Source organism: Lontra canadensis, unplaced genomic scaffold, assembly GCF_010015895.1.
Source record: "Lontra canadensis isolate GAN:19392208 unplaced genomic scaffold, GSC_riverotter_1.0 scaffold8, whole genome shotgun sequence".
Taxonomy (NCBI): Eukaryota; Metazoa; Chordata; class Mammalia; order Carnivora; family Mustelidae; genus Lontra; species Lontra canadensis.
In genome coordinates this window covers 298,776-324,175 of record NW_022631002.1, presented here as the reverse complement: position 1 = coordinate 324,175, position 25,400 = coordinate 298,776, and the positions used below count along the sequence as shown (strand labels likewise).

At 49.5% G+C, this 25,400-nt stretch overlaps 1 protein-coding gene across 2 annotated transcripts in view; it reads right to left on the bottom strand.

Moving 5' to 3' along the window:
• The window catches only part of FANCA (FA complementation group A), a 50,973-nt gene that overhangs the window by 4,405 nt on the left and 21,168 nt on the right, over positions 1-25,400 (bottom strand). For both annotated transcript variants that reach the window (XM_032853733.1, XM_032853732.1), the window contains exons 14-28: positions 24,409-24,485; positions 16,401-16,514; positions 15,221-15,357; positions 14,720-14,790; positions 14,228-14,324; positions 13,964-14,151; positions 12,400-12,496; positions 10,406-10,582; positions 8,950-9,023; positions 7,042-7,170; positions 3,836-3,920; positions 2,286-2,452; positions 1,640-1,745; positions 549-608; positions 294-398 (exon numbers count right to left, since the gene is read on the bottom strand). In XM_032853733.1, coding sequence (XP_032709624.1) covers positions 294-398; positions 549-608; positions 1,640-1,745; positions 2,286-2,452; positions 3,836-3,920; positions 7,042-7,170; positions 8,950-9,023; positions 10,406-10,582; positions 12,400-12,496; positions 13,964-14,151; positions 14,228-14,324; positions 14,720-14,790; positions 15,221-15,357; positions 16,401-16,514; positions 24,409-24,485 — 1,684 coding nt within the window. The remainder of the gene's footprint in view (positions 1-293; positions 399-548; positions 609-1,639; positions 1,746-2,285; positions 2,453-3,835; positions 3,921-7,041; positions 7,171-8,949; positions 9,024-10,405; positions 10,583-12,399; positions 12,497-13,963; positions 14,152-14,227; positions 14,325-14,719; positions 14,791-15,220; positions 15,358-16,400; positions 16,515-24,408; positions 24,486-25,400) is intronic.

The following is a 25,400-nucleotide window of genomic DNA, read 5'->3' as shown; positions in this document are numbered from 1 at the left end:
ACCTCTCAAGTCTCGAGATGACCGTCTGTCAAGACAATGGTCGGAGCCCAAGTCGGGGAGCTCAGGAAATTAGGGTTCACCTCCAGCCAACACAGAACCAGAGCAAAGCAACACCCGACAGGTTCCCAGCAGGTGCAGGCAGGGAAGCCGTCATCCTCCATGCCCAAAGGTCCGCTTTACTCCCTATTTCTCCTCATGCATTTGCTCCTGAATGACAAGAATCAGGATGCCGCCCTAGGCCCCCAGTCCCTGTGCCGGCCCTGGGCACAGCCCGAGAAGGTGGCTGCACCTACCAGAGCAGAGGTCAGGACTATGGGGCACTCAGTCTGGCAAGTGCTCAGGACCAGGTCTGCGGTCAGGGTGGGGTTTCTGCTTTGTGAACAGGCATTGAAGAGCCCCTGCAGGAGAGAACATGCCAGAAGTCAGTGGTCTGCACGTGTGCCCCGCCCCAGAAAGGCACCAGGGCCTCAAAGCGCCACTGGCCATGAGGATCCAGCCCAAGAGGTCTCAGCGGGAGATCTGGTAGGCACAGAGGGCAACAGAATTACCCTGAAGAAGTGGACGGTGATGTCGTGGGTCAGGGCACTTCCGTGAGAGCAGAAGTTTCTCTGCAAAAGAGCACGGGCCAGTGAGCGAGCACCCAAGGGGGCCGGTGGCGGGGGTGGGGGCAGCGGTGCGGAGAGGCTTCGGCTGTGCTCACAGCGCCACTGCTGACCTCGGAGGCCCGGCTTTGGGTCCGCCTGCGAGGCTGCCCAGCATCTCAGCGTGTCACTGCCTAGCCACGTGGAGACGGCCCGGCCTGCCCGCTTCGGCCCCAGCGCAGGCCAGGAGGCCAGTGCTATACTCCCTGCCGGCCCTGTCGCTGGGGTGGCACCTGGCCTCCCCACCTCCGGCTTCTCATTCCGCTGGCCTTCACAGGCCCTTCGGACAACTTCAAGGGAAACTTCCTTTGCTAAGGACCTAAGGAACACCTAGTCTCACCTCCCCTGCTTTCTGAGTCACCTTTTAAAGCTCTGTGTCACTGAATGGAAACTTAGTTCAATTTTTTGTTCTATCTGCGCGTTTTTAAAAGCTAGAAAACATCTTCAGGAGTGGAAGTTGTTCTGAGATCTGTAGAAGGTGCTTATTCCTGGTGACCTCCCTGACCCTGACTGGACGCATGCAGGCTTTAGTCTTTCTGGGTGAGATCTAGGAGCACCTGACACGGAAGAGCGTGTACAACGGCAGGAAGCAGGGCCGACTGGTGGCAACGGCGGTCCTTTCGGCACCACTGGCCTTTGTGTACCTGAAATGTCCATACTGGAAAGAAACCGAGGTGCTTGGTCTGCAAGACTTTTCGGATCTTGACGGCGGAACTTGCAGCAAAGCTCTAGGAAGGCACTGAAGCTTCCCAGGAGCCGAAGCTGGTCTCTACGACTCGCTGGCCCCCGTTCTAGCTGTGGGGGGAGGGCTGGGCACACATCAGCCCCGACTGTCTCGGCTTCCAGAGCGGTACCCCCATTCTTGCCCACAGCAATCCCACGTGGGCTGCACACACTGAAGCAGTTGGCTCCAAGTGACCGCAGCCACATTCACGAATCTTCCAAGAACCAGATCACCCCCCAGTCCCTGCAACCCAAGGTTGCTTGCCCGCACCTACCAGCTCAGAGTTGACCAACCAGAAGAACTCCGTGCAGTCAGGGGCGGCTGGCTGTTTGGCCTGGGGGCTGCCGACGAGAACGGATGGGGGCAGACGGAGCAGGATCCTTGCAGGGAAGAGTGTGTCAGCGGTGACGGCACAGCCCCCTAACTTCACTCCTTGAGAGCTCAGGCTCGGATCGGTAACAGCCCTGCCTACTCGCTCTGGGAACCAGAGTCCCCCTCTGGGGCTGTGCTGAGCACCTGGGCCCTGCGGGGTCCACGGCCAGCATTCACGTCTGAACCCCAAGAGCCATTCTTAAGTGGCACGAGAGCCAAGTGAAAGGAAGCACCACAGTCTTCACAAAGCCCTTCCCGAGAACTGGGGGATTATGTGATATCCCACTCATAAATACAGCTACCGTGAGCATCTGTACGCACACATGGTTTTCCCTATTTTGATATGCATTATTTGGGCTTCATCGTTCAAAGCAGCTCCTGGGTCTGAAGGGGAAGGCTTTAATCCAAAGCTTCAGACCCTGCTCTCTCCATGGGAGCCCCAATGAGAAAATGCTGTTGCAGGCTGGGGGCAGGGCCCAGAAACAAATGACCAAGAGAAGAGAAAACTCAGTGGAAAGACAGACTCTCTATGTGATGCGCCGTGTTACCATTTGTACACAAGTAGCTCCCGCTGTCTCTGAAGGCAGGAGGCCACATCCCAGCCGCCTGCCAGAGCCTGGAGCCGGGTGCGGAACACTCTGAAAAGGAAGTGCCCCTGCGAAGGACGGCAGCTCTGGGACGCCGCTGGGCCCTGTTCCAGGTCAGCAGCCATCTCCTGCAAAAACAAGACCAGAACGTTTTTACCTTTATCGCTGGTTCCAGGTGACTGTGCCCAAATGTGAAGGCACAGAGTTCTCAGGGCCGTAGGCCCCAGTCAGGACTGTGAAACGGGGCTGAGTGGGCTCGAGAGAGGTCTCTCCAGAGGAGCTAGGAATGAGTGGGACAAGCCTTTTTACTTGAAAATCATTGAAAATTTGCAAAAACAATAAGAACAGTACAGTGAACACCTTTACCAGACTCTCCTAGGGCTAACATCATACTGTTTATCGTTCGCTCCTGTACTGTGAACGCACAGGTGTCGCGTGTACACACCAGGCTCCGTACCACACTCAGTACAAAGCCTGCTACCTGACATCATACATGTGTGTGCAGTGTTGCCACACGTCCACAAGCGGAGACCAAATAAGCCAAGCGCCCACATCGCAGCACTGTCTGTGCCACGTGTGACCTAAGCTCCATGACACACTCCATTTTCCCTCCCCACTCCCTCTTCCTACCACAAGCCCGTCAAGCCAGATGTGGAGGATAAGAGGTCAAGAAGAAAGCTTGGAGGGCTGGGATCTCTGCTTTGCGGGATATTTTATTCATTTGTGGGTAAAATTTCCCAGTGTCCAGGCCACCTGCTCCATGGTTTCTGTCCCTCCCAGTTTCTCAATTCAAGCACTTAAAGAGCAGCAGAAAGCACCCACACGAAGCGTGAAATCCACCACAGGATCCTGTCAACACGGAGCCATACACGGACTTCCAAAGGCAGACTGCCAGTGCACACCGTGGACGTGGAGAGCAGAGGGGGCTGTGGTTTGCACTTTGATCCCAGAGCCTAATCTCTGGGTCCAACTTTTTATCATCCTGACATGCCCCAGGCCTGAGGCAAACTGCACTTTTTACTTCAAAACAAGGGCCCCATTTCCACACCCTCCAATGTACAGCTGCTTTGGTGAAAAGAGCCCCCCAGCCTGGGGTGGTCCCGGGTGACCCCGTGAAAGGGCAGTCTCTCAGCTGCTCCTTCGCCTGCTGGGGGTTTTTATGTCCTTTCTCAGAGCCCGACATTCAAATGGAGGAGTTAGGAGTGGACAGCAACCCCTTTACTACCAAAGTTGGTATCTTCTCAGTTTCCTCTATTTTCAAATTTTAAACGTTCCTAAGCGTGCAGACGGTTCTGACACCACTGATTTTGTTTCTGTATTTTTGGGATATTCCCGGGTGAAGCGAGTACACAGTCGCTCTGGGTCTGATCCGTTATACGTGTGACATCAGTTTTCATTCTGCTGGGTTGCCTTAAGACATTCATAATAAATATCTTAATAGCAGATGACCGTGAAATGACAGCAGATGACAGATGCAGTGAAACACACTGAGTTTTCATCTTTTAACTCACCTGCAATCTGGAAAAAACATCTCGATTTCCTGTGCAGCTACCGAGAACCAAATCAGAATTCTCTGAGCAGTTGTAACTCCTCAAACTGAAACAAAAACATGATAAAAGCCTTCTAAGGGTCTCCTGATGTACAGGCTTTCTGACTTCTCCTTCTACTTCCAGAGGCCTGTGGTCACAGGGCCAGGAGGTCCCAGGGGACCACATGACACCCACAGTCATCAACAACAAACAACAAACCTACAACAAAATACTAGCAACCCCAATCTAGTGACATCTAAAAACAATTATGTGCCATAACCAAGTGGGATTTATCCTAAGAATGGGAGGTTGGTTCAACACCCTGAAATCCTATCAGTAGAATAAAGAAAAACCATGTGAACATCTCTATGGACACAGATAAAACATTAGACAAAATTCAATTCCCTTTCATGGTAAAAACACTCAACAAACTAGCAGCAGAAAGGAACTTCTTCAACCTGATGAAGGCCATCTATGAAAAAGCACAGCTCATGTTGTTCTTAATGATGAGAGCTTTCTTCCTAAAATCAGAAGTAAGACAAAGTTCTCTTTCATCGCTTACATTCAATACCACTGGAAGTTCTAGCTGGGACAGTTCAGCCAGAAAAAGAAATGAAAGGCAACCAGATTGGAAAGGAAAAAGTTAAACCATCTCCATTCACAGATGATCTGTCCTTGTATACAGAGCATCTTAAAGAATTTGCAGTAAAAAACTATTAAAGCAAATAATTTCACAAAGTTGTAGGACAGGTGATCAATATACAAAAATCAATTGTATTTCTTTATACCCATGAATAATCCAAGAATAGAATTAAGATAATTCCATCTACAGTGGTGTTAGAATACCTAAGGATAAATTTAACCAAGGAGGTGCAAGACTTGTACGATGAAAACTCGAAAATGTTGAGAAAATTATAGAAGACCTAAATAGATCGAAAGATATCCCATGTTCCTGGACAGGAAGAATCAGTGTCGTTAAAATGATAATAACTACCTATAATTACATACAGATACAATGCAATCCCTATCAGAATCCCAGCTGGTTATACTGAAACCGGCAAACTGATCTGGAAATTCAGATGGAATTACAAAGAACGATCGCTTCTTGGCCTTTTGGCTAAGATCATGTGTGGAATTACAGAGGACCCAGAATTCCCAAAATAATCTTTGGGGGAAAAAAAAGGAAGTTGGAAGATCCACATTTCCCAATTTAAAACTTCCTACAAATCTACAGTAATTAATACATTGTGATATCGGCATAAGAATAAATGTATACATCAGAAATAAAATTATTAAAACAAACAAACAAAAAAACCCAGTGTATACACCAAAGTCAATAGAGAGTCCAGAAATAAACTTTCATAGGTGTGGTTAACTGATTCTCAGGAAGGGTGCCAAGACCACTGAATGGGGAAGGACAGTGTCTTTAACAAAACCTGCTGGGACAACTGGATGTCCATATGCAAAAAACTAACGGTGGATCCTTAACTTATTCCATAAAAATTAAATCAAATGGATCAAAGACCTAAAATAAGAGCTAAAACTAAAAATAATCTGGACTTCATCAATTTAACACTTCTGTGCATCAAAGGACTCCCATCAAGGGAAGGAGTGAAAAGATGACCTCCTAGAATGAGAGACAACATCTGCATCTCGCATCGGATAAGGATCTGGTATCCAGAATACATAAAGAACTTTTAAAATGGGCAAGATGTGATGTTTCTCAAAGAAGATACACAAACTCAACAAGCAAATGGAAAGATGCTCAATATCATTAACCAGCAGAGAAAAGCAAATAAAAACCCTAATGAAATATACCGCTGCGTACCCATTAGAACAGCTGTTATCAAAAGATAACATTAACTGTGTTGATGATAACGTGGGGAAACCGGAACCCTCTGATACTGTTGGTGGGAATGTAAAATGGTACAGTTTTGGAAAAAAGTCTGGTAGTTCCTAAAAAAAGTTAAGATATGACATAGCAGATTGGTCAATCACAGACCTGTACCCCTGAAACAAATAATACATTATATATTAATTTTTAAAAATACCAATTGAAAGGGGAAAAGAAGATATGACTGAGCAATCCCATGTAAAGGCACATGCCCAAGAAAAATGAAAACAGGAGCACAGAGAAGTCTGTACACAAACGTTTGTAACAGAATGATTCATAGTCCGTAAGTGAAAAACCAAATGTCCGTCAACTAATGAATAAACAAAATGTGATCCATCCTTCAATGGAATACTGTCCAGTAATTAAAAAACAAAACAAAACGAAGTTCGGACACATGCCGTAATGTAGACTAACCTTGAAGACATTATCCTGAGTGAGCTAGACACAAAGGACCTCCATTTGTGTGGAATGTCTAGGATTGACAAATGCATAGACAGAAAGCAGATTCCAGAGTTGACGGCACGGAAGGAATGCACAGTCACTGCGTTCACTGTGCACACGTCCTCGTTCCTCCCTCCTAAGAGAGAAATGAGGACAAGAGGACTGGCCCCAACCTGAGTTTGCCTGGTACTGCAGGGGCTGCTCCCCGCCACTAAGCACCACTAGGAACATTCCCAGCACTGTTGCAACGTAACGTGACTTGTAAGAGTTTTGCTAACTAGGCGATGTGTTTACAGATCCTTGTGGGGAAGGGAGAGGCCGTGGGAAACATAAAGGCAACTGTCCTTCCTTGTGTCTTCAGTAATCATTTCCATGGACCGTGTTTCTGAGAGGGTAACAAGATTCGTTTTCTATGATTTAATATGATACACCACCTAAAATGTGGAAGATGGAATTCACAATCATGAGGACAGAGACTAACAGAGACCAGCTCAGCAGGAAGGCAACCCCAGCTCAGCCTGCACGTTCCAGGGAACCCTGCCCTGTGGCAGCCAGCCCACGCCCCGCAGGTGGTGATGCTTGCCACCTGCTAGCCTACTCATTCTAACCCTTATGCTTAGTGACCCAGGTGCCAGGTGCCAGAGCAGAAAGACAAGTCATTGCCACTGGCAAACCTACACACAAAGAAAATGGATTCGGAAAACTCACCTTCACTTCAAACAGACTCAGACTTGCCATCAGGATATGTTCAACTGTGTTTTGTAGAACACAATGTAGACCGAGAGAAAGAAAAACGCGTTCTTAGAACTACCAAAATTAAAAGTGTGATGATTTTGGCATCAGCATTCCTCACCTGTGGCAGAAGTCTATCAGCACATCGACAAGAACCGAGCACGCGGTCTGCAGCTCCCCATCACAACCCCCCGCGGCAGACGGCGCGGGGAGGAAGTGCTCACGGATCGCCCACTGCTGGAAGTCCCACCTGCAACAGCAAACACCATCTGCGTGGAGAAAGGCTGCAAACTAGAGCTTCCTGTGGCCGAAAAGCGAGCCCAGAGCCGGGGCCCAACAACGGCAGGGGGTTAGATCTGAGGGACTGGGGCTACGGGAAGGCCCCCTACCACAGTCAAGACCCCTCATTATCCCAGGGTCTGCCAGCAAAGGTGTCCGGATCTGGACCAGGTTCTGCCGGTGCGCACAGAAAAGGTCCCGAGGACCTTTTTTCAGTACCGACTGAAAGCCTCAGCCAGGGAACCACTGACCGTCCATTTCTGCAGAATGAGTGGAACCCAAGTAAGACGTTTCCATAGACCCACGAATGGGCAAGGAACCAGTGAGAAATGTACCTGTGCTACTTGTAGAATTGAAAAAGGAAAGGCCGAAGCACAGCTCCAACACAGTGTCTGGGGGTGAGAAATGCTTACCATGGGTCCTCACGCTAGACAACGTATTGCTTCTTTTCCTAGCAAGATAGAGGAGGAGGAGGGAAGGGAGGGGAGACCCCAGGACAGACGAACCCATGCACAAAGCACTCAGGTGGCTGGGCACAGACCTGAGCAGCAAGCGGACCTCCGCCTTGTGGGAAAAGCAGTTATTCTTGGCACAGTTCTGACCTTATCTCTACTCGCTCCTCCTAGAAGCTGACACCAGGAGACAGCAACCCCTGCACGTGACCCGTCTGACCACAAAGGGACGGTGGCTCAGGGTGGCTCACGCTGAACCCTGCCCTTGGCTGGCCCCCGGGCGCTCCTGTGCCCACCAACTCCACTATAGCCCCAGCACGTTTCCCTCCCTGATCGCAGGACCCCCACACCCAGGGGCTTGTTGGCACCCCACTCTCACACTCACAACAGCACATTTCTCCTCCCTGTGGTCTGCAGAGTTGGCCCTGGGACCTACAGGAACTCAGACCTTGGTTTCCCTGATCCTCCTGCCACACGCTCAGGGCCGGCGCTGCTGGCAGTGCCGACCAGCCCTCTGCCGGCCATCATGTTCGTCCCACGGGCGAGGCGGATGCCGGCCGGCCGGCAGAGAACACACCCCAGCCCCTGCAGCAGGGCCCCGGACAACCAGGACTCCACTGCGGCTCCTCACTGCTCGGCCTTCCCTGCTCCGCTCCCACCCAGCGGAAGCACATTTGCTGCCACTGCCATGCCCTCCCCGGGACCCATTCTCAGAGCCTTGTCTGGGGTCCCGATGCATTTTAGCGGTCTGTGTGCTTGACCCCAGGCCCACTCGGGGTACGCGTGTGTGCAGCTGCTGGCAGGAGTGCCCACTCTGGGCTGTCAGGGCAGAAGTGCACTGCCTTGTGCCCCTGTCTGCATGAAGGTGCCCTAAGGGCAGGCCTGTCTCGTCACAATGCACCCCATGTTCAAGAACATTCTAGAAGTACCTGACAAACAGGAGGAACTCAGTAAATGTTTCTTGAAGGAACAAATGAATGAAACTGTGCTTGTCAGTTAACGTTAACTGAACGTTGAGGATATGAGAAAACTCAGACTTTTAAGATAATGCAGAAAATCTTACAGCATTTTGAAAGGCAGATCCCCTACCCCCTTTTAAAGACTGTATTTATTTGAGAGTGCACACGGTGGTGGGGAGGGCAGGGCAGAGGGAGAAGCAGACTCCACACTGAGTAGGCAGCCTGACCCGGCTTGGTCCCAGGACCTCAAGATCATGACCTGAGCTGAAATAAAGAGTCAGATGTCTCATCGACTGAGCCCCCCACGGCACCGCAAGGCAGATGCCTTTCAACACTTACCTTTCCATATCTGAAAGAAAATCAAGCTCGGGTTGGATTTCCAGCTCCAGCCGTAACCAGTCTCTGTAAGTCAACTGAGAGAAAAGGACGACGTGAACACCACAGTGCGGACAGGACGCAGAAACCACAGGTCAGCTTGGTGACACTCTACTGTCCCCGAGGCACGACTGGGAGCCTCACGCGAAGGCAGCTGTGTGCCTCCACTGGTCTCTGTCCTCTCGCCGTTCCTGGCGGTCAGCCTAAGGCTCTGACCCTGAGCCCTTGACGAAGAACTCAGATATTGCTTCGTTTACCTCTGAACGGGAGGCTCACGACAGCCACTCAAACTCGTCCTCTGAGATGGAATTCTCCAGCACACTGCCTGGTTTGGAACAGTTAACCTGGGACATCTGCACCGTGCTCAGTTCCTGCACAGCACCACCGCCACGACCGCAGTTGTGAGTGGGGCAAAGTCACCACAGCACAACACTCCCGGTAGCACAGGTGTCCCTCTGGAATTCTTGCAACGATTCCACGCATGAACGTGGGCTAATCTCAAAACCTCACACTGTGTGTAAAAGTGCACCCTCCAGGGGCCCTGGGTGGCTCAGTGGGTTAAGCCTCTGCCTTCGGCTCAGGTCATGATCTCAGGGTCCTGGGATCGAGTCCCGCATCGGGCTCTCTGCTCAGCGGGGAGCCTGCTTCCTCCTCTCTCTCTCTCTCTCTCTCTGCCTGCCTCTCTGCCTACTTGTGATCTCTGTCTGTCAAATAAATAAATAAAATCTTAAAAAAAAAAAAAAAAAAAGCACACTCCAGAAATGCGCGCGCAGCACACTCCCTGTCAGGACCAGAGCCAGCGATACAGAGTAGCTCCCTGCTCAGGGACACACGCACATGCCCACATCCACGATCACCCGAGAGCAGAGGGGCGGCGGCCCTCGGAGACACCGGCTACGCTGCCCACGGGCAGTGAGTGCTCCCAGTGCATTGCTTGTGCTAAACACACGCTGTCACACGTGCTCTGGTAAAAGAACTGGATAAACAATTGAGAGTTTCCTCTCTAAAGACCGAAATAAGCAAACACGCAAGGAACAAATGAAAGGTTACGAACGGGCAGCAGACCAGTAACGTAGCCTGTTGGCCGGAGCAGGCCGAGGCCCCCCGTGACCACGCTCAGATCAGGCCCAGTCCAAATCGGGGCCTGGCAGCTACGCTCCAAGGAGAGGTTTATTCACCCTACGACCTTCTGCAAAGCGTCAGTGCCAGGGGAGTGGGCAGAGTAGAAATGACCTTTCAGCCTTACTTCTTACGAGGCCATGGGACTCGGCGGTAACACCCAGCGCTTTCCAGCAAAGCTGCCTCTGTGCTGCTTCAGCTTCGGGCTGGCCCACCATGTCCTCAGGACACCCCAAATCTATCCGCAAAACCCCGTGCACTAGGACGAGGTGAGAAGCAGGAAAAGGGCAGCAGGACCTACGTGAACTTCCTTCTCCTTCAACAGTTCTTGGAAGGTTCTCTGTTTCCACAGACAGAGGGCGACTCGCCGCCAGTCTGCGGACGGCAGGCACAGGAGCCTCCAGGGAAGGCCGGCTGCGTCCTCCTGACACGGGGGTTCTCGGGCTTCGGAGAACAGCCTGAAGAGAATGAACTGGAACTGAAGAGACACAGTAAAGCTGTTGTGCGCCCACGGCCGGGCAGCTCGGAGACCCCGTGGACACGCGAGTGGCCTTGCCAACGCCTCCCGGGGCACTCTGGGCTCCGTGGTTCAGCTACGGATGTCATTTCGGTGACCAGCCCCGTCTGTACATGTAGGCGCACGTCTGTCGGTGTCCTGGGGGCAACACCTGGAGGCAGGATTGCAGGTTCTAAACTGTCCCCCACACGGCGGGGCGGCGGCGACCCCGCAGCTAGCGAGGGCGCTCTCCCCAGCCCGCTGCTGGCACTGGTGTTTCCACTGAAAGAGGATGCCGAGTGGAGAAGCGCCAGACTGTCTGGGAGTACACTTATGTCTGCCGCTGGGAGATCGGACTTTTCTTGATGTTCACTGAACTACAGGCTGCTCGAGGTGACCAGGGCAGGGATAGGGACGCCCCTCAGAATCACACAAGGTTGGACCAGGAACTTCCTTGTCTGGGCCACCTCCTAATCTCTGTTGCAGGCTTCAAAACGCAGGCACCCGAGCCTAAGTTCCTCAACACCAATGACAGGAGCACAAGTGTGCCCAGACCCCACTTAACCCATGGGCAGGACCAGGGTTTCTCAATGGATTCTCATGTGACGCCTGGAACCGAGATCTGCATTTCAACTTCATAAGATGTTCCTTAAAACTCCACCAAACGGGCGCCTGGGTGGCTCAGTGGGTTAAGCCGCTGCCTTCAGCTCAGGTCATGATCTCAGGGTCCTGGGATCGAGTCCCGCGTCGGGCTCTCTGCTCAGCGGGGAGCCTGCTTCCCTCTCTCTCTCTCTCTCTCTCTCTCTCTCTGCCTGCCTCTCTGTCTACTTGTGATATCTCTCTGTCGAATAAATAAAAAAAATCTTTAAAAAAAAAAAAAAAAAAAAAAAAAAAACTCCACCAAAGGAGTCACGCTGGTTTCCATTCTAACTTCAAGTTCACTTTTGCCACCGAAGGTTTCTAGTACACATCTTTAAATTTCTCTGCTTTTGGGATGCCTGGGTGGCTCAGTCAGTTAAGCATCCAACTCTTGATTTTGACTCAGGTCATGACCTTAGGGTTAGAGATCGAGTCCCACATCAGGCTGTGTGCTCAGTGCAGTCTGCTTGAGATTCTCTCTCTCCCTCTGCCCCCCCACACCCACCCTGTGCTCACCTCCCTCTAGAATAAATAAATTCTCTAAGTTTCTCTGGTCTTGTAATAAATACAACAAGCATTCAATAGATGAGGGAGGTCTTTTGAGAAAATCAGAACTCTTGTTTAAATACAAAGATACCTTCCACAAATATTTATCTTTTAGTATACCTATTTCACAAAAATCAGTGTCTGTTTCTTTTTAAAAAAGGAGGGACGGGGCGCCTGGGTGGCTCAGTAGGTTAAGCCTCTGCCTTCGACTCAGGTCATGATTCCAGGGTCCTGGGATTGAGCCCCACATCGGGCTCTCTGCTCAGCAAGGAGCCTGCTTCCTCCTCTTTCTCTCTCTGCCTGCCTCTGCCTGCTTGTGATCTTTCTCTGTCAAATAAATAAATAAAATCTTTAAGGAAAAAAGAAAAGGAGGGACATTCATGGTCTTTGTCATCTTACTTGCCCCCTTTCATCTTAAGTCTGCGAGCAAAAGAGAAAGGCCGTGTTCAGCCCCAGGAGACAGGTGAGGCAGCCCCCAGGACACAGTCTGATGCACAAGAGAGCACAACTGTGCAGAGAGGGGGTGGGGAGAGAGCAGAGAGCTGGGCCTTCACTAGAAACCTGCACGAAACTGGAGCTGCACCAAATGCAGAAGAGGATGTGGACAGACCTACCTTTTTCAGGAGGGCTGGAGATAAGCAGCTGTACAAAGTATCTTGCGACACAGAAGGAGACTTACACAAAGAGTAAGAAATTGCCGCTGTACAAAATCTGAAAATAGAAAACATAAAATGTACAAATGTGCTGCATGCAAAATAAGGAAATATAACAGTAGTGTGAATTTCACAAAACTGAACTGACTGCATTCTAAACCAGATGTCCCAAGGGGCAGTCTTGGTCTCGGTTCGGGGCCAGGCTGGCTCCCCTGAGCCCTCGGGAACCGGGCCCCATTACACCTGTAGGTCTGAGCTCTGTCTACGCAGAAGGCCCAGACCCAGAAAACACAGCAACGGTCAGGCTGTTCAAGTACAGGCTTGCCTTTACGGCATGTAGAGAGTCATGGCGGGACAAAAGCCATCAAGTCAGATGGGGCTAACGGTGCTGCTGACCTGTCATCTGAAAGGGTTTCCGCTCACCCAGTCACTGTTCCTTCCTGCAGGAAGTCTGTGGAACCAGACAGAAGCAGGCCCAATTTTAAGCTCGGCCTACGGTGGAGACTTTGCCTGCCTGTGTTGGGTTATCAAGTGTTGGGAGGAAGAGCCCAATGAGAAGAGACTGACCCCGGGGTCGAGGGGAAGGGAGGAAGGTGCTGAGGAAGGAAGGGGGACCAGGGCACCTTCACGAATGACTGCTGGGGGGGGGGGACTCTCAGTGTTGCCCAAAGCCCCTCAGAGGCAGACGGCTCTGCCTCCCGCTGGGGAGGGCTCAGGGCTTCATGGCAGCCATTCCAGCACAGGTCTCTCCCCGCTCTAATCCCTGATGTCTTCTGTCAGTTCTGTCCATGGACCGCAGTCCCAGGACCAGCAAAGAACTCTCACTGGAGCTTCCTGGCTTCTTCCCTGACCCTCCATCTGCTCACCCTGGGACCAAGTCCAGCCTCCCAGGGCCCCATCCCTGCCCTCCCTGGGGGGGCAGCCGCTCTCACCTTCACCAGCCCACCTCTCCCCAGCACCGCCCCCCACACACAAGGGCGGGGATGCGCTTCCACCCCAGGTCCTGGAATGCATCTGGCCCACAGTGGCTTTTGAAGGAACCGTGGAGGTATATGCTAGCACCAACTTCTAGAATGACGGGTCTCGAAACCCTTTCAGATGACCTTCTTAGGACTGAACAACTCCGGGTGCAGGAACTCACCCCAAGGTAATAACTACTTGCCAAGGGGAAGCCCAGCAACCCAGCCAGAAGGATGGGTCCAACTGGATACCAGGCACCCCCAAGACAAAACCCAGTAATGCTCGCCTCAACCCAAAGATGGCTTGATGACACAGGAAGGGATCTACAGTCTATCGCTGATGTCTTAAAAGGCAGTTTACAAACATGATCTCATGTTTGTAAACAAGGAAATACACACGGAAATACAATAGAAGACTCGGGAAAGACAGGTACTAAACGTTAAAGGGTGACTATCTATGGAGCGTGTCTGTTTTGGCCAGTTTTATCTGATGAGAATGTGCTCCTCTCTGGAGAGCGGAGAGGCGGTCAGGGTTAGGGAGCGGAGGGGCGGGAGGAGCAGCTCACTTCAGGCAGAAGAGTGAGGTCTCCGCGGTTCCAAACGGCAGAAGGCTACTGAAGAACTCTGGGACAGGGAGGCTCTCGGCGGGGGCAGGAAGGGCCACGTGCACGTCTGGGAGCGCAGACCTGGACTCGCTCAGGTGCACGACCAGGGCAGCCAAGCCCAGCACGTGGGAGGCACTCAGGCTTGGGCCCTGAAACGGGAGACGGTGTTTCTCCAGGAAGGAGGGCAGAGCCCACATCCCAGAAAGAGGGAGGCAGCGGCCCTACCTGGTGACGGAGCAGCTGGCAGAGCCGGGTGAGCATGACAGGGAGGAGCCTGCGTCCACACACAGTTGTCACGAAGCGCGCAGCCCAGGGACCCTGCCTGCAGAGACAGCCCCGAGACCAGCAGTCTGGCCAGTCCTGGCCCTGCACGGCCCTCCCATGGAGTCTGCCGTGTGAGCCGTCACACACAGGAGGCCCGAAAAATAACTGGGCTGTTCCCCAAACAGCGGGCTCCCCTGCGGTGCTGCTCACCCTCCGCCCTGTCTCCACCCGAGCAAAGTCAGCACGGCCCCGCCACCCCACCTGGGACCCCCAACCAGGACAGAAGGCAGAAGGCAGGACCCAGGGTGAGAGCCAGACTAGGGACGGACAGCCACGCTCCTCGTCCTCATCACGGAAGACAGGGAGAAGCTCACTGCACTGGGGAGACCCGCTCTCAGCCCCCCGCCGCTGTGCGCAGCCCCACACCGCCCCGGGAAAAGCACCAGCCTCTACCTGTCTGCTGGTGTGAAGCTGGAGGCCGCCATCAGGTTCTGACAGAAAGATGTCAACAGGAGGTCCGCGACCTGACAGAGACAGAGAGACGGTCACTGAGGGACAGAGTCCTGGAGAGAGCCGGAGCCCGACGGACTGCTGACGCTTTGGACACGGCAAAGCAGGTGCACATCTGCGGAGGAAATGCTCACGCTGACCGGCGGCCGAACCCCATTCCCGAATCCCAATGGATGGCAGCGTAGGTGGCCCACAGTCCCGTCCCTGAGATGGTGCAACAGGGAACGGTGTCCGCACACTCGTCTCTACAGGCCCAGAGGGTCAAGAGTTTTAGTCTTTGGGGCCGCAAACACCATCTGCTGCGTGTTCTGCAGAAATTTAAAAGGAGTCTGTACACGCAGGGGTGGGGGTGGGCTGACCCTGGGCGGCGCAGGCCCACCTCCCCACGCCTTGTTTCCCCAAACCGGCCCACTCGACAGCCCAGCGCCCACAGCCCGCACTCACCTCCTGTTCCCGCGCCTCCAGGTGTGGAGCCCGAAGGCTGAGCTGGACCCGAGAGCGCCCCAGGCTGCTGTCCTCCTCACCCGGGCCCAGGACGGAGCTGAGCCGCTCGGAGACCCGTGCCAGGTGAGCAGAAAGAACTGCAGACGAAGGCCACGGTGAGAGGAGCCAGACAGCCACGGACACCCAGCCACGCCTGCACTTGGCGCATGTCCCCCAAGAAGCGGGGCAGACTGCGACACGAGACGGGCACAAGATGCGACAGAGCGGGGCCGGGGCTGCACACTGCCTTTCGCCCGGTTCTCGGAGGGGTCCACGTGCTCCTTCGCCATCAGAGACCTCCACTTTGCACGCACACTCGCGAGTCCCCCTCACGCGGTTACACCTGCTGAGGCTCTGCATCCCGCCGCCAGCCTCCAGGCGCGAGGCAGGGAAACCAACGGGCCACCGGGCCTGCTGGAACCGGCAAGTGTGCGGCTAGAAACAAGGCTGACTGGACCTGTCGGGATCCTGCTGAAGCCCGGGGGTCCCGCCCCGGCCTCCACGTGTCCCTACTTCATGGGAGTGCAGCTCCTAAAGGCCACACACCCAGGGCGCTGGGTGCCACCGCGAGTGGGGACGCTAAGCTGGCGTTGGGAATACTTCCTCTGGGAGGCTCTGACTGAACATTCTGTCCTCGTTTGAATACAATGGTTTACGATCTATAAAAACTTACTATACTTCCTGGGTAAAAATATGGTTTATTTTAGATTCTGCATTTTTCCCAACAAAAATCGCTTCGATGAGACATCAACATTTGATTTCATGGACTGCCACTCTGTAGTGTGAACCGGTCACATTCTTCCTCCACAAGCGAACATCTGCGCCTCGCCACTTTCTAGGACCTCATCGCACAGAAGCAGAGGCCTAGCGCTTAGTGGCCCTGCTTGTCAGTCCCTTCAGAAAAATACCCCAGAGCCTCGGAATGCCAGTTTTCTCCCTCCCCATCCTCTGTCCTGCCGGACTGTCCAATGGCAGAGTGGTCGTCCCTGCTAAGGGTCTATGACAGCCTGAACGAGAGCCGAGCCCTGGCCAGCAGCCACCAGCGCCGCACTCAGGCTGAACCGAACGCAGGCCCCGGAGGACACCCACGCCGCCCGCGAAAACCCGCCGCAGACAGCCCCGCCCTCGGCCAGGTCCTCACCATCACCCTGCGCGGGGTCTGCCACGGCAGCTCGGAACTCTCTGAGCGCAGCCGCAAGCAGTCCCAGAGGCTCCTCCACGCAGCTGGCGTCCGCCGTCTTCCCTGGGGCTGCACCTGGGAGACGACAGGACATACAGCCCTGGACGCAGCTCGTCGGTGAGAAGGGCAGACAGAGGCGCCAGACGAGGGGAGGCGCTGCTGGGCACTGATCATTGGATCAGAAATTTGTTCATAAATGTTTAACTTAAGAAAAAACACGGTTTATGCACAACATGCCATAAAGATTAAAATGTAAAGAAAAAGGACCAGAAGCAGAGTGCGGGAGTCTGGGTGGGGACATAGGATTGTGGATGAGTGACAATTTATTCCATTTCTCCGAATTTTAAGTAACATTGTCATACTGTTTTTTATGACAGGATATTAAAAAAAGAATAAGATGTAAAGAAAAAAGCTAAGGGGGCGCCTGGGTGGCTCAGTGGGTTAAGCCTCTGCCTTCAGCTCGGGTCATGGTCTCAGGGTCCTGGGATCGAGCCCCACATCGGGCTCTCTGCTCAGCGGGGAGCCTGCTTCTCTCTCTCTCTCTCTGCCTGCCTCTCTGCCTGCTTGTGATCTCTGTCAAATAAATAAAATCTTAAAAAAAAAAAAAAGAACAAAGCTAAGAATTAGTATATATAAGATGATTACTAGCTCTCAACATATATTGCATAAATTTATGAAAAAAAGATCTGATCACATATTTGTAAAAGAAAAATGTTCCTTTTTTTTTTTTTTTAAACACATAATGTCTTGCTTCAGGGGTACAGGTCTGTGATTCATCAATTCAACACAATTCACAGCACTCACCATAGCACATATGGTCCACCTCCAGTGTCCATCCCCCAGTTGCCCCACCCCTCCCACCCCCTCCACTCCAGCAACCCTCAGTTTGTTTCCTGAGATTAAGAGTCTCTTATGGTTTGTCTCCCTCTGGCTTCATCTTTCTTCATTTTCTCTAGATTCCCCTGTGATCCTCTGCCTTGTTTCTCAAATTTCACACATCCATGAGATCAGATCGTATGGTAATTGTCTTTCTCTGATTCACTTATTTTGCTTAACATAACAGCCTCTGGTTCCATTCACATCATTGCAAAAGGCAAGATCTCAATTTTTGATGGTTGCATAATGTTCCATTGTATATACATACACCACATCTTTATCCACTCATCTGTCAATGGACATCTGGGCTCTTTCTGTAGTCTGGCTATTGTGGACATTGCTCTTATATACACTGGGATGCAGGTGACCCCTCAGATCGCTACATTTGTATCTTTGAGGTAAATACCCAGTAGTGAGATTGCTGGGTTGGAAGGGAGCTCTATTTTTAAGTTTTCGAGAAACCTCCATGCTGTTTTCCAGAGTGGCTGCACCAGCTGGCATTCCCACCAACAGCGCGGGAGGGTCTCCCTTTCTCAGCGTCCTCGCCAGCATCTGTCGTTTCCTGACTTGTTAATTGTAGCCATTCTGACTGGTGTGAGGTGGCGTCCCACTGTATTCCCCTGATGCCGAGTGATGCTGAGCCCATTTTCGTGTGTCTGTTGGCCATTTACATGTCTTTGCAGAAATGTCTGTTCATGTCCTCTGCCCATTTCTTCATTGGATTATTTGTTCCTTGGGTGTTGAGTTTGGTTGAGTTCTTTATAGATTTTGGATAATAACCCTTCATCTGATATGTCATTTGCAAAAATCTTCTCCCATTCTGTTGGTTTTTTGGTTTTGTTGACGTTTCTTTTGCTGTGGAAAAGCTTTTTATCTTTTTTTTTTTTTAAGATTTTATTTATTTATTTGAGAGAGAGATCACAGGTAGGCAAAGAAGCAGGCTCCCCGTTGAGCAGAGAGCCCGATGCGGAGCTTGATTTCAGGACTCTGGGATCACGACCCAAGCCGAAGGCAGAGCCTTTAACCCACTGAGCCACCCAGGAGCCCCATGGAAAGCTTTTTATCTTGACGAAATCCCAATCGTTCATTTTTGCCCTTGCTTCCCTTGCATCTGGCGATGTTTCTAGCAAGAATTTGCTACAGCTGAGGTCAAAGAGGTTGAGGCCTGCGTTCCCCTCAAGGATTTTGATGGATTCCTGGCTCACATTTAGCCATTTTGAGTTTGTCTTTGTGTGTGGTGTAAGGAAACAGTCCAGTGTCATTTTTCTGCATGTGGCTGTCCCAATTTTCCGAACACCATATATTGAAGAAACTATCTTTCTTCTATTGGACATTCTTTCCTGCTTTGTCAAAGATTAGTTGACCACAGAGTTGAGGGTCTATATCTGAGCTCTCTACTCTAGTCCATCGATCTATGTGTCTGTTTTTGTGCCAGTACCATGCTGTCTTGACGATCAAAGCTTTCTAGTGTATTCAAGTTAGGCATGGCGATGTCCACAGCTCTGGTTTCTGTTGTTGACATTCATCTGGCTATTCGGGATCCTTCCTGGTTCTGTATAAATTTTAGGATTATTTGTTCCCTTTCTGTGAAAGAAGGTGATGGTATTTTGATAGGGACTGCACTAAATGTGTAGAACTGCTCTAGGTGGCATAGACATTTTTAAAATATTTGTTCTTCCAATCCATGACCATGGAACTATCTTCCATTTCTGTGTGTCTTCCTCAATTTCTCTCAAGAATGCTCTATACTTTTCTGAGTAGTGATTCTTTGACTCTCTGGTTAGATTTATTCCTAGGTAATCTTATGGGATTAGGTACAACTGTAAATGGGATTGACTCCTTAATTTCTCTTTCTTCTGTCTAGCTGTTGGTGTATAGAAATGCAACTGATCGGGGCCTGTGGGTGGCTCAGTGGGTTAAGCCTCTGCCTTCGGCTTGGGTCATGATCCCAGGGTCCTGGGATTGAGCCCCGCATCAGGCTCTGTGCTCAGCGGGGAGCATGCTTGCCCTCCTGTCTCTCTGCCTACTTGTGATCTCTGTCAAATAAATAAATAAAATCTTAAAAAGAAAGAAAGAAAGAAATGCAACTGATTTCTGTACATTGATTTTATATCCAGTCACTTTACTGAATTCCTGTATGAGTTCTAGCAGTTTTGGAGTGGAGTCTTTTGGGTTTCCCATATAAAGCATCTCATCTGCAAAAAGATAGAGTTTGACTTCTTCTTTGCTGATTCAGATGCCTTTTATTTCTTCTTCTTGTCTGGTTGCTGAGGCTAGGACTTGCAGTGGTCATAGTCAGTATCCCTGCTTTGTTCCTGACCTCAGGGGAAAAGCTCTGTTTTTCATACATCAAAGAATGATATTCACTGTGGGTTTTTCATAGATGGCTTTGATGATATTGAGGAATGTACCCTCTATCCCTAGACTATAAAGAGTTTTGATCAAGAAAGGATGCTGTACTTTGTCAAACACATTTTCTGCGTCTATTAAGAGGATCATATGGTTCTTGTTCTCTTTTATTAATGTGTTGTATCACATTGATTAGTTTGTGGATGTTGAACCAACCTTGCAGTCCTGGGATAAATCCCACTTGGTCATGGTGAATAATCCTTTTAATGTACTGTTGGATCCTACTGACTAGTATTTTCATGAGAATTTTTGCATCTATGTTCAACAAGGAATTGGTCTGTAATTCTCCTTTCTGATGGGGCCTTTGTCTGATTTGGGGATCAAGGTAATGCTGTCTTCATAAAATGAGTTTAAAGGTTTTCCTTCCATTTCTATTTTTTGGAAGTCTCAGAAGAATAGGTATTAATTCTTCTTTAAATGTTTGGTATAATTCCCCTGGGAAGCCGTCTGGCCCTGGGCTCTGGTTTGTTGGGAGATTTTTGATGACTACTTCAATTTCCTTGCTGGTTATGGTTCTGTTCAGGTGTTCTATTTCTTCCTGTTTCTAGTTTTGGAAGTTTATACATCTCTAGGAATGTATCCATTTCTTCCAGATTACCTGATTTTTTGGCATATACTTGTTCATAATATGTACTTATAATTGTTTTTTTAAAAGATTTTATTTATTTATTTGACACAGAGAGACAGAAAGAGAGGGAATACAAGCAGGGGGAGCGGGAGAGGGAGAAACAGGCTTCCCGCTGAGCAGGAAGTCCAATGCGGGGCTCGATCCCAGGATCATGACCTGAACTGAAGACAGATGCTTAACTGAGCCACCCAGGCGCTCCTATAATCGTCTGTATTTCTTTGGTGTTGGTTGTGATCTCTCCTCTTTCATTCATGATTTTATCTGGGTCCTTTCTCTCTTCTTTTGTTTAAGTCTGGCCAGAGGGTTATCAATCTTATTCTTTCAAAGGAAAAGATCCTACTTTCATCAATCTGTTCCATTCTTTTAGTTTCTACTGCATTAACTTCAGCTCCAATCTTTATTATTTCTCTTCTCCTGCTGGGTTTAGGCTTTCTTTGCTCTTTCTCCACCTCCTTTAGGTATAAAGTTAGGTTGTGCATTTGAGACCTTTCTTGTTTCCTGAGAAAGGTTTGTACTGCTATATACTTTCCTCTTAGGAGCGCCTTTGCTGCACCCCAAATATTTTGAACAGTTATGTTTTCATTTTCATTTGTTTCCATGAACTTTGTTCATTCTTCAATTTCCTGTTGACGATTCATTGTTTAGTAGGATGCTCTTTAGCCTCCATGTATTTGAGTTCTTTCCAACTTCCTGCTTGTGATTGAGTTCGAGTGTCAAAGTATTGTGGTCTGAGAATATGCAGGGAGTGATCCCAATCTTTAGGTACCGGTTGAGATCTGACTTGTGACCCACAATGTGATCTATTCTGGAGAATAGATCCATGTGCACTAGAGAAGAATGTGTATTTTGTTGCTTTGGGATGGAATTTTTTGCATATATCTGTGATGTCCATCTGGTCCAGTGTGTCATTCAAAGTCCTTATTTGTTGATCTTTTGCTTAGATGAATGATCTGTCCACATCAGTGAGGGGGGTGTTAAAGTCCCCTACTATTATTGTATTATTGTCAATGTGTTTGATTTTGTTATTTTTTAAAGATTTTATTTATTTATTTGACAGAGAAAGAGATCACAAGTAGGCAGAGAGGCAGGCAGAGAGAGAGGGGGAAGCAGGCTCCCCGCTGAGCAGAGAGCCCGATGTGGGGCTCAATCCCAGGACCCTGAGACCGTGACCTGAGCCGAGGGCAGAGGTTTAACCCACTGAACTACCCAGGCGCCCCTGATTTTGTTATTAATTGGCTTATATAATTGGCTGCTCCCATGTTAGGGGCATAAATATTTACAACTGTTAGATCTTCTTGTTGGATATACCATTTAAGTATGGTCGAGTGTCCTTCCTCATCTCTTATTATAGTCTTTGGTTTAAAATCTAAATTGTTGGATATACAGATCGCCACTCCAGCTTTCTTTTACTGTTCATTAGCATGGCAATTGGTTTTCCACCTCCTCACTTCAAATCCGGAGGTCTCTTTGGGTCTAAAATGAGTCTCTTGCAGGCAGCATATAGATGGGTGTTACGTTTTTATACAATCTGATACCCTGTGTCTTTTGATTAGGATATTTAGTCCATTTACGTTCAGGGGAACTAGTGAAAGATATGAATTTAGTGCACTGTATTGCCTGTAAGATGACCGCTGCTGTATATTGTCTCTGGTTTTTTTCTTAGTCTATATTACTTTTAGGCTCTCTCTCTGCTTAGAAGACCCCTTTCAAAATTTCTTGTAGGGCTGTTTTGGTGTTCACAAATTCTTTTAGTTTTTGTTTGTCCTGGAAGCTTTTTGTCTCTCCTTCTATTTTCAATGACAGTCTACCTGGATATAGTATTCTTGGCTGCATATTTTTCCCATTTAGTGCCCTGAATATGTCATGCCAGTACTTTCTGGAGTGTCAGGTCTCTGTGGATAGGTCTGCTGCCAATTTAATGTTTCTTCTATTGTAGGTTACAGTCAGTCCTCTTCTTCTGAGCTGCTTTTAGGATTTTCTCTTTGTCTCTGACACTTGTTAATTTTACTATTAGATGATGAGGTGTTAACCAATTTTTATTGATTTTGGGGGGGTTCTATGTGCCTCTTAGATTTTGATATGTTTTCTTCCCCAAATTAGGTTAGTTCTCCACTATAATTTGCTCCAATATACCTTTTGCCCCCTCTTTCTTTATTCTTCTTCTGGGATGCCAATTATTCTAGTATTACTTCATTTTATGATATCACTTGTCTCTTGAATTCTCCTCTCATGATCTAATAGTTGTTTATCTCTTTCTCAGCTTCTTTATTCTCTATTACTTGGTCTTCTAGATCACTAATTCTCTCTTCTGCCTCATTTATCTGAGCAGTTAGAGCCTCCACTTTTTATTACACCTCATTAACAAACTTTTTGATTTTAATGACCTTTTTGATTTTGACTTGGTTAGATTTTATTTCTCCAGAAAGGGATTTTCTCGTATTTTCTATGCTTTTTTTCAAGCCCAGCTAGTATCTTTATAACTGCTATTCTGAACTCTTAGTTTCATCATCTTACTAATGTCCGTGCTGATCAGGTCCCTGGCAGTCGGTACTGCCTCTTGTTCTTTTTTTTGAGGTGAGTATTTCCATTTCATCATTTTGTCCAGAGAACTAGAAGAACAAGAAAACAAAATGCTGAAAGGGTAGCAACGACTCCAGAAAAACAAATCAGAGGAGATGTGAAACTTCCAGAAAGGGGTCGCTTTTCAGTTCATAGAAGTGCTGCTATTCTTTTCTTCGATCTTCTGTTGAGTTCATAGGTGTTCAGAATGGTTTAATAACTCAGTAGCTGAATTCCTGGGACCAGACGAAATGTAGGTCTCCTACTCCACCACCATCTTGCTAGCTCTTCAAGAAAAATGTTTCGAGGGACACCGGAGTGGCTCAGTTGGTTAAGCGTCTGCCTTTGTTTGGCTCAGGTCATGATCTCAGGGCCCTGGGGTCCAGCCCCACATCCAGCTCACTGCTTAGCGGGAAGCCTACTTATACCTCTCCCTCTGCCCGTCCCCCTGCTCGTGCTCTAGTGCTTTGTCAAATAAATAAAACCTTAAAAAAAAAAAAAAAAAAAAGGAATGCACACTACGTATGTTTTAAAAGCAGAATAAGTTTCAGTTCTGGGGTCACCAGAGAAGACAAGGGATAAACGCAGTGAGCCTCACAAGGTAAACACTAGGACAAAACCAGAAATCATAAGGCTTCTTTTATAAGCCCTGCCAGATAAAGTATAGTGAATATTCTTGAGGCCCCCAAGGCAGGGCCAGGGGGCTGCGTAGTAGGGAGGAGCTGCCTCTCACACACGGGACACAGCCCTACAGCCTCGCTGGTACCCCCAGCACAGAGGTGAGCTGTTTCAATACTGGTGCAAACAAGTGTGAGACCTGGGACTTTCATTCTTTGCCCTCTCAAGTTCTTCAGTCTCCGTGGCTGTGAGAAATCATCCAAGTGTGTAAGAGGAAGGGTTTGGGGAGACAGAACTAGAAAACACAGCCTCATTCAGCCGAGCTGACCCGGCAGAGGTCAGAGGATTTAAACCATGTGACAGTGCTGAGGAACCAGGCCCTCCTGATCGGCCTCCCACCATCGCCCAGTTAGTGGAGACCATGGGGTGGGTAGGAATCTGCCAGCAAGGCTGCCCAGTGGCTTCCAGCACTGCTGCCGCAAGCAGGCTGTTGCAGATCAGACCCAGGCCTGTAGCCCTCAACCTCGTGAGCCGAGCGAGCTCCAACTCAAGAGAAAAGCCTCGGCCGACCCAATAAGCAGACCCCCCAGTCATATCCCACTTCAAAGAATCAACACTGCGGGCCCCAAGCCTGGCTGCCTCGTCTGACAGGTCACCCAAATCCAGATAAGCAAGCAGAAGGTGCATCACAGCCTCACGCAGCACAACAGGGAGGTGCCCCAGGAGGGAACTTGCCAAGGCCTCCAGGCTGGGACCTGACAAGTAGGGTAGGTCTGTCCTGACTGAGCCAGACCGGCACTGGCCAAGGTCTTGCCCGCATACCTTGTGACCAGGGAGGCAGAAAGGTGCCCGTCTCAGGGACAGAGCCATTAACCTTACTTTCTGGCTTCTTCTCTCTGGCAGTGGAGCAGGCTTGGCAATAGGTGGAGTACAGAGACAGGGGAATTTTATCTGCCCTGGATCAGGAGAAAACATGAAAACCCAAGTCAACCATGACTCAAATTAGCTCTCAAGCTCACAATTCCAAAAATTACCACAGAACAAAAATACATGATATAATCTATTACCCATACCTTATAGTATGACCCTGTTTTTAGAAAAAAAAAGAAACTGGGGCGCCTGGGTGGCTCAGAGGTTAAAGCCTCTGCCTTCGGCTCAGGTCATGATCCCAGGGTCCTGGGATCGAGCCCCGCATTGGGCTCTCTGCTCCGTGGGGAGCCTGCTTCCCTTCCTCTCTCTCTCTGCCTGCCTTCCTGCCTACTTGTGATCTCTCCCTCTGTCAAATAAATAAATAAAATTTAAAAAAAAGAAAAAAAAAAAAAAAGAAACCATTACATCAATCAAATTGTCCTGTTTCATAATGTGTCATATAAAAATATCTGCCATTGGGGTTTTAGGGTAGTGAGATTATAAATAATTTTTACTTCTCTCATTAAAGTTTGGGTAATTTCCTAATTTTTAAAATGAATTTATGACTTTTAATGAGTAATATGGAGAAAAACATCCAATTAATGTCATTAAAAATACACAGAATTATAGAACAAAGTCCTATGACAAAGATGTTCAGAGGAGCAGGAGCCACAGAGTGGCAGCCCAGGTACGGGACACAGGCAGTGGTATGGCCTACAGGACACAGCGTCTCAGAATGAACAGTGAGGCAGAAGGGCAGCCCTCCCCAGAGTGCTGCAAACCCAGATGATGAACCAGAGAAAGGAGGGAGATGGATGGGTCCTAGAGCAGGAGTCCCCTCGCAGGCCGCATCCAGGCAGAGGACGGCCCGCGCCTGAGGAACACACCACGCACCTGGGGACCGGAAAGCCATGAGCTTCAGGATTAGAAACCAATGCGAAGAAAAAGAAAAGAGCAAATCT